Genomic DNA, 12,414 nt, shown 5'->3' with positions numbered 1-12,414 from the left:
AGCACTGGCAAGAGTAATAAAAGAATTAATTATTGAAGTGGCTTGAATTTCAAGCGCAGTTCTTTCAAGCTACTCCCAGAGACACAAGTGGTTTGCTTTCCAAGAAGAATCTTAACGGGGGGACTTCAGCTGAAAGATTCCACACTCCATCTCATTCTAACTGCTGCTGCTCAGCATTTATTTTTAAGGCTATTAGAATGAGGTGATGTTCACTGCTGCCCGGCTGCTGCTCTGAGAGTGTAGAGACTCTTAAAGGGTGAGGATAAAATGGATGCATGCAACAAAAATAAATGTAGGCACAGAGCACAGACCTGCAACCATATTTACTGATTTCAATGCTCCTTTGACTATTTACACTCAAATACTGGATAAGGTGCGCAGTTAAGAGCACAAAGAGCTGCACCTGATGCTTTCCTGAAGCTACAAGGCCCATGGTCGGTCTCCTTCATCTGCTGTACTTAGATGCAGGTGTCAAGATGGTGGGGTGGGCTGCAGAGCTGAGGAAAGCCCAGGGCTGCCTGATGCTGGCTCCAACAAACCCACCCCAAGGCACCTCAGCCAAGATGGCAGCACCTCGAAGAAAGCCTGTCTAAGAAAGCTAAAAAAGTGGCCCAGCAGCGATGGGGAAAAGTGTGAGAAACAGCCCCACAACCACTGAGATGAGGAGGATCTCCAGGCAACTGAGCATAGATCCCTTACAGCCCCCGGAGAGACCACACTGGAGCAGGCTGTCCCCCTACGGCTCATGGAGAGGAGCATGCTGGACCTCAATGCTGCAGCCATGGAGGACCCCAGGCCAGAGCAGGGGGATGTAGATCAAGAAGTTATGGTATTAGTCAACACGGATTTACCAAGGGTAAATCATGCTTGACCAATCTGACAGCCTTCTATGATGTTGTAACTGGTTGGCTAGATGAAGGGAGAGCAGCAGATGTCATCTACCTTGACTTCAGCAAGGCTTTTGACACTGTCTCCCATAACATCCTCATTAGAAAATTAAGGAAGCGTGGGATAGATGAGGGGGCAGTGAGGTGGATTGAGTCCTGGTTGTGTGACAGGACTCAGAGGGTTCTAATTAATGGAGTAGGGTCAAGTTGGAGGCCTGTGACCTGTGACCCCTGATCCCTCAGGGGTCAATACTCGGCCCAGTCCTGTTCAACATATTCATAAATGACCTGGGCGAGGGGACAGAGTGTATCTTCAGCAAGTTTGCTGATGATACCAAATTAGGAGGGCTGGCTGACACCCCTGAGGGCTGTGCCACCATCCAGCATGACCTGGACAGGCTGGAGAGCTGGGCAGAGAAGAACCTAATGAGGTTCAACAAGGACAAATGTAGGGTCCTGCACCTGGGGAGGAAGAACCCCAGGCACCAATACAGGTTAGGGATGGATCTTCTGGGAAGCACTACTGAGGAAAAGGATCTGGGAGTCCTGGTAGATAGCACACTTTCCATGCACCAGCAATGTGCTCTTGTTGCCAAGAAGGCCAATGGTATCTTGGGTTGCATAGGGAAGAGTGTAGCCAGCAGGTCAAGGGAAGTCATTCTGCCCCTCTACTCTGCACTGGAGAGGCCACAACTGGAATACTGCATCCAGTTCTGGGCTCCCCAGTTCAAGAGGGACAGGGAACTACTGGAGAGAGTCCAGTGTAGGGCAACAAAGATGATTAAGGGATTGGAGCATCTCCCTTATGAGGAAAGGCTCAAGGAGCTGGGACTCTTTAGCCTGGACAAGTGAAGACTGAGGGGAGACCTTATTTATAAGTATCTAAAGGGTGGGTTGAAGGATGTTGGAGCCGGACTCTTTTCAGTGGTTTCCAGCGATAGGACAAGGGTCAATGGGCACAAGCTGGAACATAGGAAGTTCCATTCAAATATGAGAAAAAACTTCTTTCCGGTGAGTGTGACAGAGCCCTGGAACAGGCTGCCCAGGGGGGTTGTGGAGTCCCCTTCTCTGGAGATCTTCAAGACCCGCCTGGATGCAGTCCTGAGTAATGTGCTCTGGGCAATCCTGCTTCAGCAGGGGAGTTGGACCAGATGGTCTCTAGAGGTCCCTTCGGACTCTGACAATTCTGTGATTCCATGATGTGTGCCTTGGAGGCAGCTGCAGAGAGGAACCAGAAACCAGGCCAGGGAGGAGCAGTGGACTGTAACCTACAGAGGATCCCCGTGCTGAAGCAGCTCATGAAGGATGCCCTGTGGGAGGGGAAAAGAGTGCATGGACAGGAAGGGCAAAGAGGAGCTGTTACAGACTGACCACAGCCCCCACCTCCTCTAACTCTAGTGTGGGGTGATGGAGCCCAGCTGAGCCTGGGAGAAGGGCAGAGGAACAGGAAGGTGCTTTACTTTTTGTTCTTGTTTCTCACCCTCCATCTCTACTTTTAATTGGTAATAAATTGATCAAATGTTGACTCTGTTTTACCTGAGACAGTAATGGTAAGTGATGTCTTTATCTCAGCCCCTGAACTTTTTCTACATATTTTCCACCTCTGTCCTGGTGAGGAAGGGCCAGCTGGGGGTCACACCACAAAAATGCCTGCACCTTCACATGTCACACCAAATAAGATGAGAGTTAACATTTTAACAGTGAGTACGTTTATTGAAGTGTCTGGAGTTCTGCACTCCATTAGACACCACCGTTCATAACTTAAAGGCAACAGAGCAAAAACATCATGACGGGCTCCAACTGGAATATTAAAAAAATCTCACATAACCATGTCACTTAAGCAGTACAGTTAAATCGCTCAATCATTTTGGTCTTCATCCCAGTCCTTCTTTCCTGATGGAGGTTTAGGGCCACCAGCTGGTTTTGCCATAATGATCTTTAAGATAAGAGTAGAAAAAAATAAGGTTAGTATTGGACTCTTACACCCATGTGATGCTGACTCTCAACATTCACTAAGTTCATGCAGTTTCCCTACTCTGAACTTAAGCAGTGAATATTACTAGCCATCTCATTGAGATATTCACAAATTAGTTATTTTTTTCCTTAAAAATGGCAGCAGCTGAGCCCTGATATACAAAAAGAGGGCTTCTACCTCCTTTTTGCATGCAAATTAAGACTTCGGTTAGTCTACATAAAGTGAGTGCTTAAATAGGCTAACGAGTGACTGGTTTACGGGATGCACACTACAGAAAGCAGAATTATCAGAGCTATTGTTCTGAGTTATTGAACCTAAACATCACACTTTGAAAGCAGAAAGGCTCATTTTCTGCACTTGCTCAAGTGACAAGTAAGGTACAATTTAAACATCACTTGCCCTCCCTTCAATGAAAATTTCGTTTCTGGAGTAAAATTCATTTGCAAAAACACAAATGCAAAACGTGGCAATCAGCACAGAGAAGACAGCAGTGTTATGTGTCCTCAAGAAAGAGACCATCTGCCATGTGCTTGTCACTATGCTCATGCATGAACTCACTCACACACAGATACCTCTCCGCTAGAGAAACATTGCTTACTGCACACTATTCGTCAGGCTCATCTTTCCAGTCATCCTTATCCCAATGTCCTTGTTGCTTAGGGACTTTTGGACCGCCTGCTGTTTTTGCCATAATAATCTACAGAAATTTTACATGCAAATACATTTTTGCTGAAGTTCCACAAAACAGAGTTAAGATTTTTATCATTAAGACTATAACCTCCGTTTTCCCTAGAAGTTGGACTTTCATAGAAAGACAATATATGAGAGAAGGTTTCTTGTGTTAAATCTTAGTAGGAACTTTGTTCCTACTGAAGTTAGGATAACTTTCTGGATATCAACTGTCAAGTCTTAAAAAAAAAAAAAAAGCACCATTAATAGCACTCCTATGGAAGTGGCAACATTACAACATTCCAAATTACGATCTCTTGAACAAACCGCTTCCTGGCTTTCAGAAATAACCCTATTTTCAAGTATCACATCTTGATGCCTTGCATTCCCAGAAGATTCACATATTTTGCAGTAGTGTTCTGCGCACCGGGTTAAAGGTTCCAGTTCACCCACTAAGTTATTTGGAAGCTTACCTGATCTACCCTGAGGACAGTGACTGCCGCGTTTGTAGCCAGCTTGATGCCCCAGGATTTTCCAAGGTACGTGTCTAATACACCAGCTTCCAACATATCCTTCACAGCAGCAGCTTCAGCCTATCAGACAGGGGGGAAAACATCATTGAAAACTTCCTCAGGCTTCTACTTAGCAAGTTCATTGCGTTTTCAAGGTTACGGGTTTAGAACAAGTTACCCCTTTTCTGATCTCAATTTCTCTCTTCAGACAACCTTCATTCCTAATCCATTACCAGAAAGACACATTGAGTAATTACTAAATACTTATTATCCATCACGGTAGTTCAGTATCTCACTTTACCTCTTACACGAGACCACTATACTACATCGAATTTAATTGCTTGCTGATGAAAAAATAACAACCACTTCCATATTACAATTTTTAAGTTATTCTTCTAGACTGTGCAGCAGGGTGCTTCACTGATTTAAATTAATCTATAAATTCTTCATACTGATAGAAGTACTTTTAAATATAACCCTGTACTGCAGAGCACCAAGTAACATGAGAGACTTAGTTACCTCGATATCAAATCCAACATTTTTGTTCCCTTCCTGATGCGCAGCATAAAGCTTGGAGATGACCTCGTTAGCCTTTACTCCAGAGTTTTCGGCCAGTGCTCGAGGAATGGCTTCAAATGCCTCAGCAAACTTCTTGATGGCATATTGGTCAAGCCCAGGACAAGTCTAAAGTAAGTTGAAAACCACGTCAGCATTTCAAAAACCTTAAGATAAGGAGGTATTCTCCCCCTCATATTTTAGTGATTCATGTATTAATACACATATATATTTTGGTAAGAAATAATACGTATATATTTTTATAAGTCACATCCATATTGAAGTGCATATACGTATGTCTGTGTGTATGTGAAAACCTTAAGATAAGGAGGTATTCTCCCCCCCCATATTTTAGTGATTTATGTATTAATACATATATATATATATAGGTACGAAATAATATATTTTTATAAGTCACATACATATTGAAGTGCATATACATATGTCTGTGTGTATGTCAAAGTGCACTTGCTGTACCTCTCCGTAAGATGTGATCTGCTTGGCTAATTCAATCTCTGCTGCACCACCTCCAGGAACGAGACGTTTATCCTGTGAACAGATCATCCCAAAACACAGTTTTACTTAAAGCATCATATCCACTTTCACTTTTTAGAATTTATAGACTCTATCAAAGAATGCAATAGAACTTTGTGCCACAAAGACTTATTAAGAATCCGCTTCAGAACAAACATGCATTATAAAACGAATTTACTCATTTATTTCAAATGTTTTGGAAGAAAATTACCTTCTTTTCTAAAAAGCAAAATAATAATGCAGTGCATTTTGTGTCTTGGTGGTTTTTGTTTGTGTGGGTTTTTTTTATAAAAAGCAATTTCAACTCTTGGCTAACTAATAATAGAGCTCCACGACTTTATCATCTTCTCCATTAACTTGTTGGGAAATACACAGGAAACCCACCTACTGAACACTAAGTTTAATATGTCAACAGGCATCACAAGCTGTTGGGTTTGGGTTTTTTGTGGTAGTGGGTTTTTTTAGCTTTTTGTTTGTTTGTTTTTTAAATTAAGTATTTTGTATATCCTTTGGCACACCAGCATTCACTTGAGAACTCCCAGTCCTCTAAAGAGAAAAGTATCATCATAAATCACACATCAGGACCACTGATGAGTCTATGGCTGTGCTCTAAGCCAATGTGCACGTGCATGTCTTACAGACATACAGGACATTAAGCGTAAAACAAAAGTTCAACATTTTTACACACCACTTTCTGAGTAAATACACAAACATTTCCTTTTGTACTAAAAAAACCCACAACCAAGAACAAAACAATATTTAATTCCATAAAAGCTGCTCGGAAAAAGCTCTGAAGAACCAAGTTCTTCCACCTCTTAAGTGCATCCGTAGCATATTGAGGAAACATTCCTTGTCACCAATGAAGTAGGAATTTAGTCTGCAACCAGTCAGTTCCTCCTGATCCCTAGTGACAAACAAAGCTATCTAGCTTTTCTTCTGTGCCTGGTTTCCAAGGAACAGTACCAAACTTTTAGTGAAATAGTCAAGGAAGAGCTGACTGCCATTAGAAAGTGGTAAAACTAATCTACCTTTAAGAACTCACTACTGGAAAACTCAGCACATGCTGAGCACCATCTTCTATGTACACTGTATTCACAAGGATGTCAGCAGCAATCTTCTCTAGGCAGCCCTCTGCACCTCAATACTACACGGCCTTCTCTACACCTCCAGAAGCCTCCTAAACTCATAATGTAAATATCTGCTACAGCCTTTGCAACAAATGAGCACAAAGCAAGCACGAGTCTTGCCTCAAACTTGATCCATAGCTCAGTTTTGGTAACTGAAGTGTTACGGTTACTTACTCTTGTGAGTACTTTGAAAGTATTTACACCATCATCCACTGCTCTCTCTATGTCATCCATCAGATTGTCCGTAGATCCACGAATGAGTATAGTAGAAATGGCACCATCTTCCTTCTCTGTTCAGACAGACGTGTGCATTACTGAATTATGTTTGTTGTATGTAACACACAGACAAACATCATACTTCTAAAACAGGGGCATTAGTAGTTCCACAGAACAATACGTACCATGCTTAAACACAACAACTTGTGTATCTCCAACCTCTGATAAATATACACTATCACAGTGACCCATTTCTTCCAGAGTAGGGGGTGTCTGGAAACAAAAACAACAGTTAAGAAGTGAACCTGCTCATCAGTACTCTCCCTTTGGCTCCTCATTTGAAAAATCCTTACCAATCTGGGTAGGGCTGTTGCACCAACAGTTTTGCACAGTCTTCTCAGATCCCACTTTGAGTTCAACCTTTAATAACAAAAACAGTCTTTCTAGTAACATGTTTCCACAGCAAATGTTAACACATACAAGTAAGCATTCTCTTGTCAGCATTTTGTAAACTGATGTCATCTATCAAAATTTACTGCATCATGTTATAAAATCCACTTGTCTATTTTTTCCAGTTATAATTATCTATTTCCAGGGATTGTGAACAGACTATTTTCTAAGAATTTAAAAACAAGTAGTTCAAATACATGGAAATTACCAAATTTCATCTTCTAGCGCATAAGACTTGAATTGGTCTTTACAACACCTCTGTAATAATCCTTCTTTGTTATGCAAGAGATGCTTCGTGTATCATGCTCCATTTCCACAAGTTCAAACTTTTTGGACACCATCAATGAAGTTAGTTTCCAACAAATGACCACTTATTTGTGTGAGATGTGAGAGCTGCTGCTACTAATTTGACTTTATGTTGTGCAGAATGTATTTCAAGGATGCTTTATTTATAGATCAAAATATTTTAGGCCCACAGAAAAGTAAGTTCTTCCATCCATCAATACATTAGTGATGCGTGGAGGCATATCTCATCATTGCTGAAGCATTGCATGAGGACTGTGACCATGAGGAAGTATTGCTGTAAAGTCTTATATGTCTTTGAGGCCACATCCCTCTTTACTGGATCCACAAATTATTATATTCTTGTTTTCAGTTGTGCTATAAAGACACTTAAAATAGAGTAACAGTACCATATACACAAGTTACTCCCCAATTAGCTGTCTGTCCCGGTTTTAATTAAAACAGAACCAAATTTCTGTTTAGTAATTTTACATTTTAGCTAGGCCTCTTCTAACTCTGAAATTAACAGCATATTGTGGAGAAAACTGCTCGTTCTCAGAGTGGTAAGACCAATGTTTGTGCTACATGCCAAGGAATGGTATGCAAAGAGGCTCTTGCTTATACTCATTGCTATAATGAAATTGACTGACCTTGGTGGTTATTTGCCCCATTAAAGGGTTGGAAATGGAAAAGTGTAGAGGGGTCACATCTGTGGGGAGGAGCAGACAGGACAGGTGACCCAAACCTGACCAACTGGGGTATTCCATCCCATCTGCCCCATGCTCAGTATAAAAGCTGAGGGATCAAAGGGTCAACTCTCTTCCTGCGATGGCCAACGTCTGAAGACGACTCTGTTCATCTACCTTTGATCCTGATCCATGTGTTCCTGACTCCAGAGCTGGAACCTAGTTCCCCATCCAATGCTAAATTCAGTCTGGGACTTCCCCAGTGCCTGCCGGTGATGTGATTGTCATCCTGGGAGCTTGATACAATTTTGTATATATTGTATCTATTTCATTATTTTCTTCTTTTTGATTTTAGTATTAATTCTTCATTAAAGTAGTTGAGTTCATTCTAAGCTCGCAAATCTCCCTATCTCTTCCTCTCCTCTCTTTTGGGGGTGGGGGGAAGAAGGGCCGAATGTCAGTCTGGTTTTGGTAAATTTGACTGAAACCACGACACTGTCATTCAGAGATGAAATACTATCAAGAAACATGAGCTATGAAACAACCAAATTGCAGCTCAGGTTTTGATCCACTAGAAAACCAACCAGTCTGCAATATTTTGTTTCTAATTTGTTTGAGAGGCAAGAGACAATATGGCAAGTACATTTCAGAAACCTGGTAGAACAAATGTTTTTATGCTTTTCTCATACTTACCTGACTAACATAAGATTGTATTTGTTGGCATAATGAAGTGCCATGTCTGCCACTTTGCCACCCGTTACTACTACGTTTGCACCACTATCAGCAATAGCTTTGACTTGCAAATCCATTAGATTTTCTTCTCCCTTACTGAAATTCATCAGTTCTTCAGCATTCTTTATAAGTACGGTGCCCTAAGTAAGACACATACGCTGTTATCAATTCAGTGTTAGCTACATGTTTAAAAGTTTCTGACAAACCATTTTGTCTCCCAACCTTCACATAAACATCAAAACATCCTTTTTTATAGTACTGCCACCATTCCCAGGAAATGGGGTAAAATCAAGTCCAAAAAAGGGCAATTTTAGCATTTCTGGACAGCCTTGACATTCCAACATTCTAGCATGCAGTTTGGCTCAAAAAACCCAATAAAACCAACGACGACTCCCCAACCCCAAAAAACCCTGTAAAGCAAAACTAGGTTTGGATTTTTTCTGTGAACTTTTTTAAACTAATGAACTCAATATTAACAAAAATATCTTAATCACCAAGCTGTCAAGAATATTTATAGTTATGCCTAAAAATAAGAGCACATGAGCATAAATAGGTATCTGACTTATTTTGAGCTTCTACATACCTTAGTTTCAGTTATCATACCATCAAAAGGGCATGAATACACAGCTATTTTTGCATCTTTGACAGAAGTAACATCTCCTTCAGTTTCTTTTTTAAAAACCATGCCATGCAGTACTGAGGAAGCGGAGATACCAGCACCCTGAAAAGGAAAGAAATGGAAGGGGGGAAAGCCATATTATCAATCATTCATTGTCAGAAAGCTCCACTGCCCTTTATGAATGATTTGAATGTAGTAACCTAAGGTTTAATTGCAGCACAAAGAATTAAGACTTAAGCTGATGCAGCAACACGAAACACTGTCTTACAGGTTCCCAATTTTAAGATTAGTTGGTGGCCCAGCTCAAGCTCTGTGACATTCACTTTCTGTGCACAACTTTTTAAGTATTTCTTAGCAGGGAAAAAACACAGTGGGAAACTCATGGTAGATACAAGCTTGTTCCAATCCTACATACCATACTGAGGCCTAAAGTCCTATTCACAGAACAAACAAGCAAGATCAGACTGCTACGTTTCCGCCAGCCTAATCTTGTGACTGCTTCAACAACAAAAATGCAACCAACATCCCTGAGAAAAATTAAGTTAATGTATCTGATTTAGTGTACACTTTCAGCATTACTGATTTTTGTTTCCGAAAGCTGATGCTGGGCACTGAACAAGTGTAAAGACCAATTTCCAAAACTTATTATGCATACTACAACACAATAGAGATTAGAATAGAAAAGGCACTTTCAATGTTGAAAGATCTAAACATTGACTTTCATTAAACTGTTTACCTTAATAATACAGTAAAACTAGGTATTTTCAGCTTACCACAATTTTGCACACTCTGATATTATCAACATTGAAATGACCAGAATCAGGAAGAATAGAAACTGGAAAAAAAAAAAAAAGGGAATTAATTTGTGTTGCTTAATGAATGAAGTAGAACAATGACACCATAAATAATGCCTAGAGTTTCTTCTGTTCAATGTTTTGAGATTCCTGCCTAAATTTAAGATACTTATAATCTGCTAATAACCTACATCAAGAGAAATAGAAATTTTGCTTTTACAATGTAGTAATCAGAAAGCATACAGACAGCTGCTCAGTTAAATTAAGTCCAAATATCCATTTACACATGTACATTCAAGAATGAAGTCTGACTCAGAATATTTTAAGAAAACACCTAAAGCACACATGAAAGTGGGAGTTTTCTGAAATCTAAAGAGAGAAAACAACAACTCAACACAAGTACAGTCTTGCTTCCATTATTCTGTGGCTGAGACTAGTAACAGCTTATCTGAAGTGTAATACATCTTCCTATCAATAAAAGAAGAGGAAGAAAAAAGCTTTCTGCTTTAAAAAGGCTAGAAAGCTATTTCTATAAATGTTCACTGCAAAACACAGACCTTTTCTGAGCTACAATACCAACAAAGAGTTCAACATGAGAACAGAAGGTTATACTAATATCAGAGGCTAAAGCATTCCAGTCAATTAAATTGGATAAACTAAACATAACTTTTATCTTACATGAAGGCATTATTAATGATTATAAGCAAAGTCACTCAGTTTTTTAGAGGCATGCACAAATCTGTTCTTGTCCACTTACCACAGGCCTGAGCAATAAGCTTTGCCAAAAATTGTTCATTGCCATATTGTTTGCTCATCACTGAAGTGTGCAACAAAGATGCTACTTCTTCAACATCTCTAAGGTTCTTTGCAGAACAGCACACCAAGTCTGGAAGAATTTCTAGGGCTTTCTTGCAAGCCTTTTCATATCCTTCAATCACCTGTGCAGCAAAAAATAAATATTCACTACACCACCTCACTATGCATTCATACTGCTAACATCTCCCTTTCAAAGGTCTATAAAACATTAACAAATGCAAAAGCTCACAAGGGAAGCAAGCAATCACAAGCAGCAAAACATACTACTGCTCTTCATACATCTCCACCTAAAAAATTAGTTCAGAAGGAAGCAGAAGGTCTACAGTATTACGAATCAAGAATACTGGCCAACAGCAATCTGAATTTAAGCCACATGAATTGTAATAACAATATAACTTGCCTCTGAGACCGATAACCCCATCCTCAGAAGGTCTTCTGCTAACTCCAGAAGAACGCCAGCAAAAACAAGGACGAAGTTTGTTCCATCTCCAACTTCTTGCTCTTGCATGTGGGAAGCCATCACAAGCATTTTTGCAGCAGGATGCTGGACCTTTACAGAAAGTGACACATCTTAGTTACTAACATCCCACCTAAACTACAGCTCCAGGTTTCTGTGTGCATCCAGTGTAAGATCTCTTATTTCAAATTGTATCTAAAGATACTAACAATGCACAAAACACAAAAAGAAAGAAGCACGGATTACCTTAATTGGCTAACTTCCCTAATAAGAAAAAGTACAAACACAGATTTAAAAAAAAATAAATATCCGACAACTGAACATTCCCCCTACACGATGAATTAGACATCTTTGACATTGGTTCTGTGCTTCACAATCAAGTTCTGCAAGAAGAAAGCAGCCTGGAGTTTAGATCTTCAGGCTGAATTCATATGTGTAATACCAAAGGACATGTCTAAATTACAGTTTCATTCTAGGTTTTTTTCTGCTTAAGACTGCACTGCTTTCCCTTTCTTTCAAAAAAATGCCATATTCTTGCATGTAATTAGAGCAGCTGCCATTTTATCCCAGAAAGTAACATAAAAGACTTACCAGGTTAAGTAACAAGCCTGCAGATTGTTTTTTAAGAACAGAACTGAGACTTCCACAGTTACTCTACTTAAACCGAACCACAATGCATTAAATAAGGAAACACTTAATATTGATGCTATTTCTATCAATAAGTACAGAATTCAGTAAAATATTATTTGTGTTGTGATACAAATTTGATAGTAAAAGTTAGGACAAGTCAGTATTTCCACACTTTTACAGTATTCACAGAAGGATGCTGCTATATCCTCAGCTTCTTAAATTCAATTAATGTATTCTAAGCAGACAAGAGAACATGGCAACACTGAGAGATTAACACAACAGCTATTTCACCCAGAGTTTTCCAAACACTGCATTGTCTAGACACACCCTCTTCTAAACCTACACTGGTTTGGCAGGGGGAAAAGGTAGGCAATTATTGAGCATCTTCTGTAACTACTTCGTGCTGCTTTTTAAGAGTTCTGTTCCTCGCTGTAGATATAGCCCATTGACTTTACTCAAATCCAGTGAAAAAT

The 12,414-nt window shown here is 40.0% G+C and overlaps 1 protein-coding gene across 4 annotated transcripts in view; it reads right to left on the bottom strand.

The window, feature by feature from the left end:
- Positions 1–2,573: 2,573 nt before the first annotated feature.
- CCT8 (chaperonin containing TCP1, subunit 8 (theta)) overlaps positions 2,574–12,414 on the bottom strand; it is a 17,891-nt gene continuing 8,050 nt past the window's right edge. Inside the window, exons 1-13 of one of the 4 annotated variants that reach the window (XM_014938231.1) lie at positions 11,255–11,423; positions 10,796–10,976; positions 10,018–10,079; positions 9,209–9,346; positions 8,587–8,765; positions 6,829–6,895; positions 6,661–6,748; positions 6,434–6,549; positions 5,076–5,147; positions 4,563–4,727; positions 4,005–4,124; positions 3,435–3,559; positions 2,574–2,823 (exon numbers count right to left, since the gene is read on the bottom strand). In XM_014938231.1, coding sequence (XP_014793717.1) covers positions 3,467–3,559; positions 4,005–4,124; positions 4,563–4,727; positions 5,076–5,147; positions 6,434–6,549; positions 6,661–6,748; positions 6,829–6,895; positions 8,587–8,765; positions 9,209–9,346; positions 10,018–10,079; positions 10,796–10,976; positions 11,255–11,383 — 1,410 coding nt within the window. In that variant the 5' untranslated portion in view covers positions 11,384–11,423 and the 3' untranslated portion in view covers positions 2,574–2,823; positions 3,435–3,466. Of the gene's footprint in view, positions 2,824–3,434; positions 3,560–4,004; positions 4,125–4,562; positions 4,728–5,075; positions 5,148–6,433; positions 6,550–6,660; positions 6,749–6,828; positions 6,896–8,586; positions 8,766–9,208; positions 9,347–10,017; positions 10,080–10,795; positions 10,977–11,254; positions 11,424–12,414 lie in introns of those variants that run through there. The other 3 variants (XM_014938230.1, XM_014938233.1, XM_014938234.1) reach the window with 3 other exon arrangements.

This window comes from Calidris pugnax, unplaced genomic scaffold (genome assembly GCF_001431845.1).
Source record: "Calidris pugnax isolate Ruff unplaced genomic scaffold, ASM143184v1 scaffold25, whole genome shotgun sequence".
In the NCBI taxonomy this organism is placed as follows: domain Eukaryota; kingdom Metazoa; phylum Chordata; class Aves; order Charadriiformes; family Scolopacidae; genus Calidris; species Calidris pugnax.
Note: the sequence above shows the minus strand (reverse complement) of the source record. Positions and strands in the feature narration are given on the sequence as shown.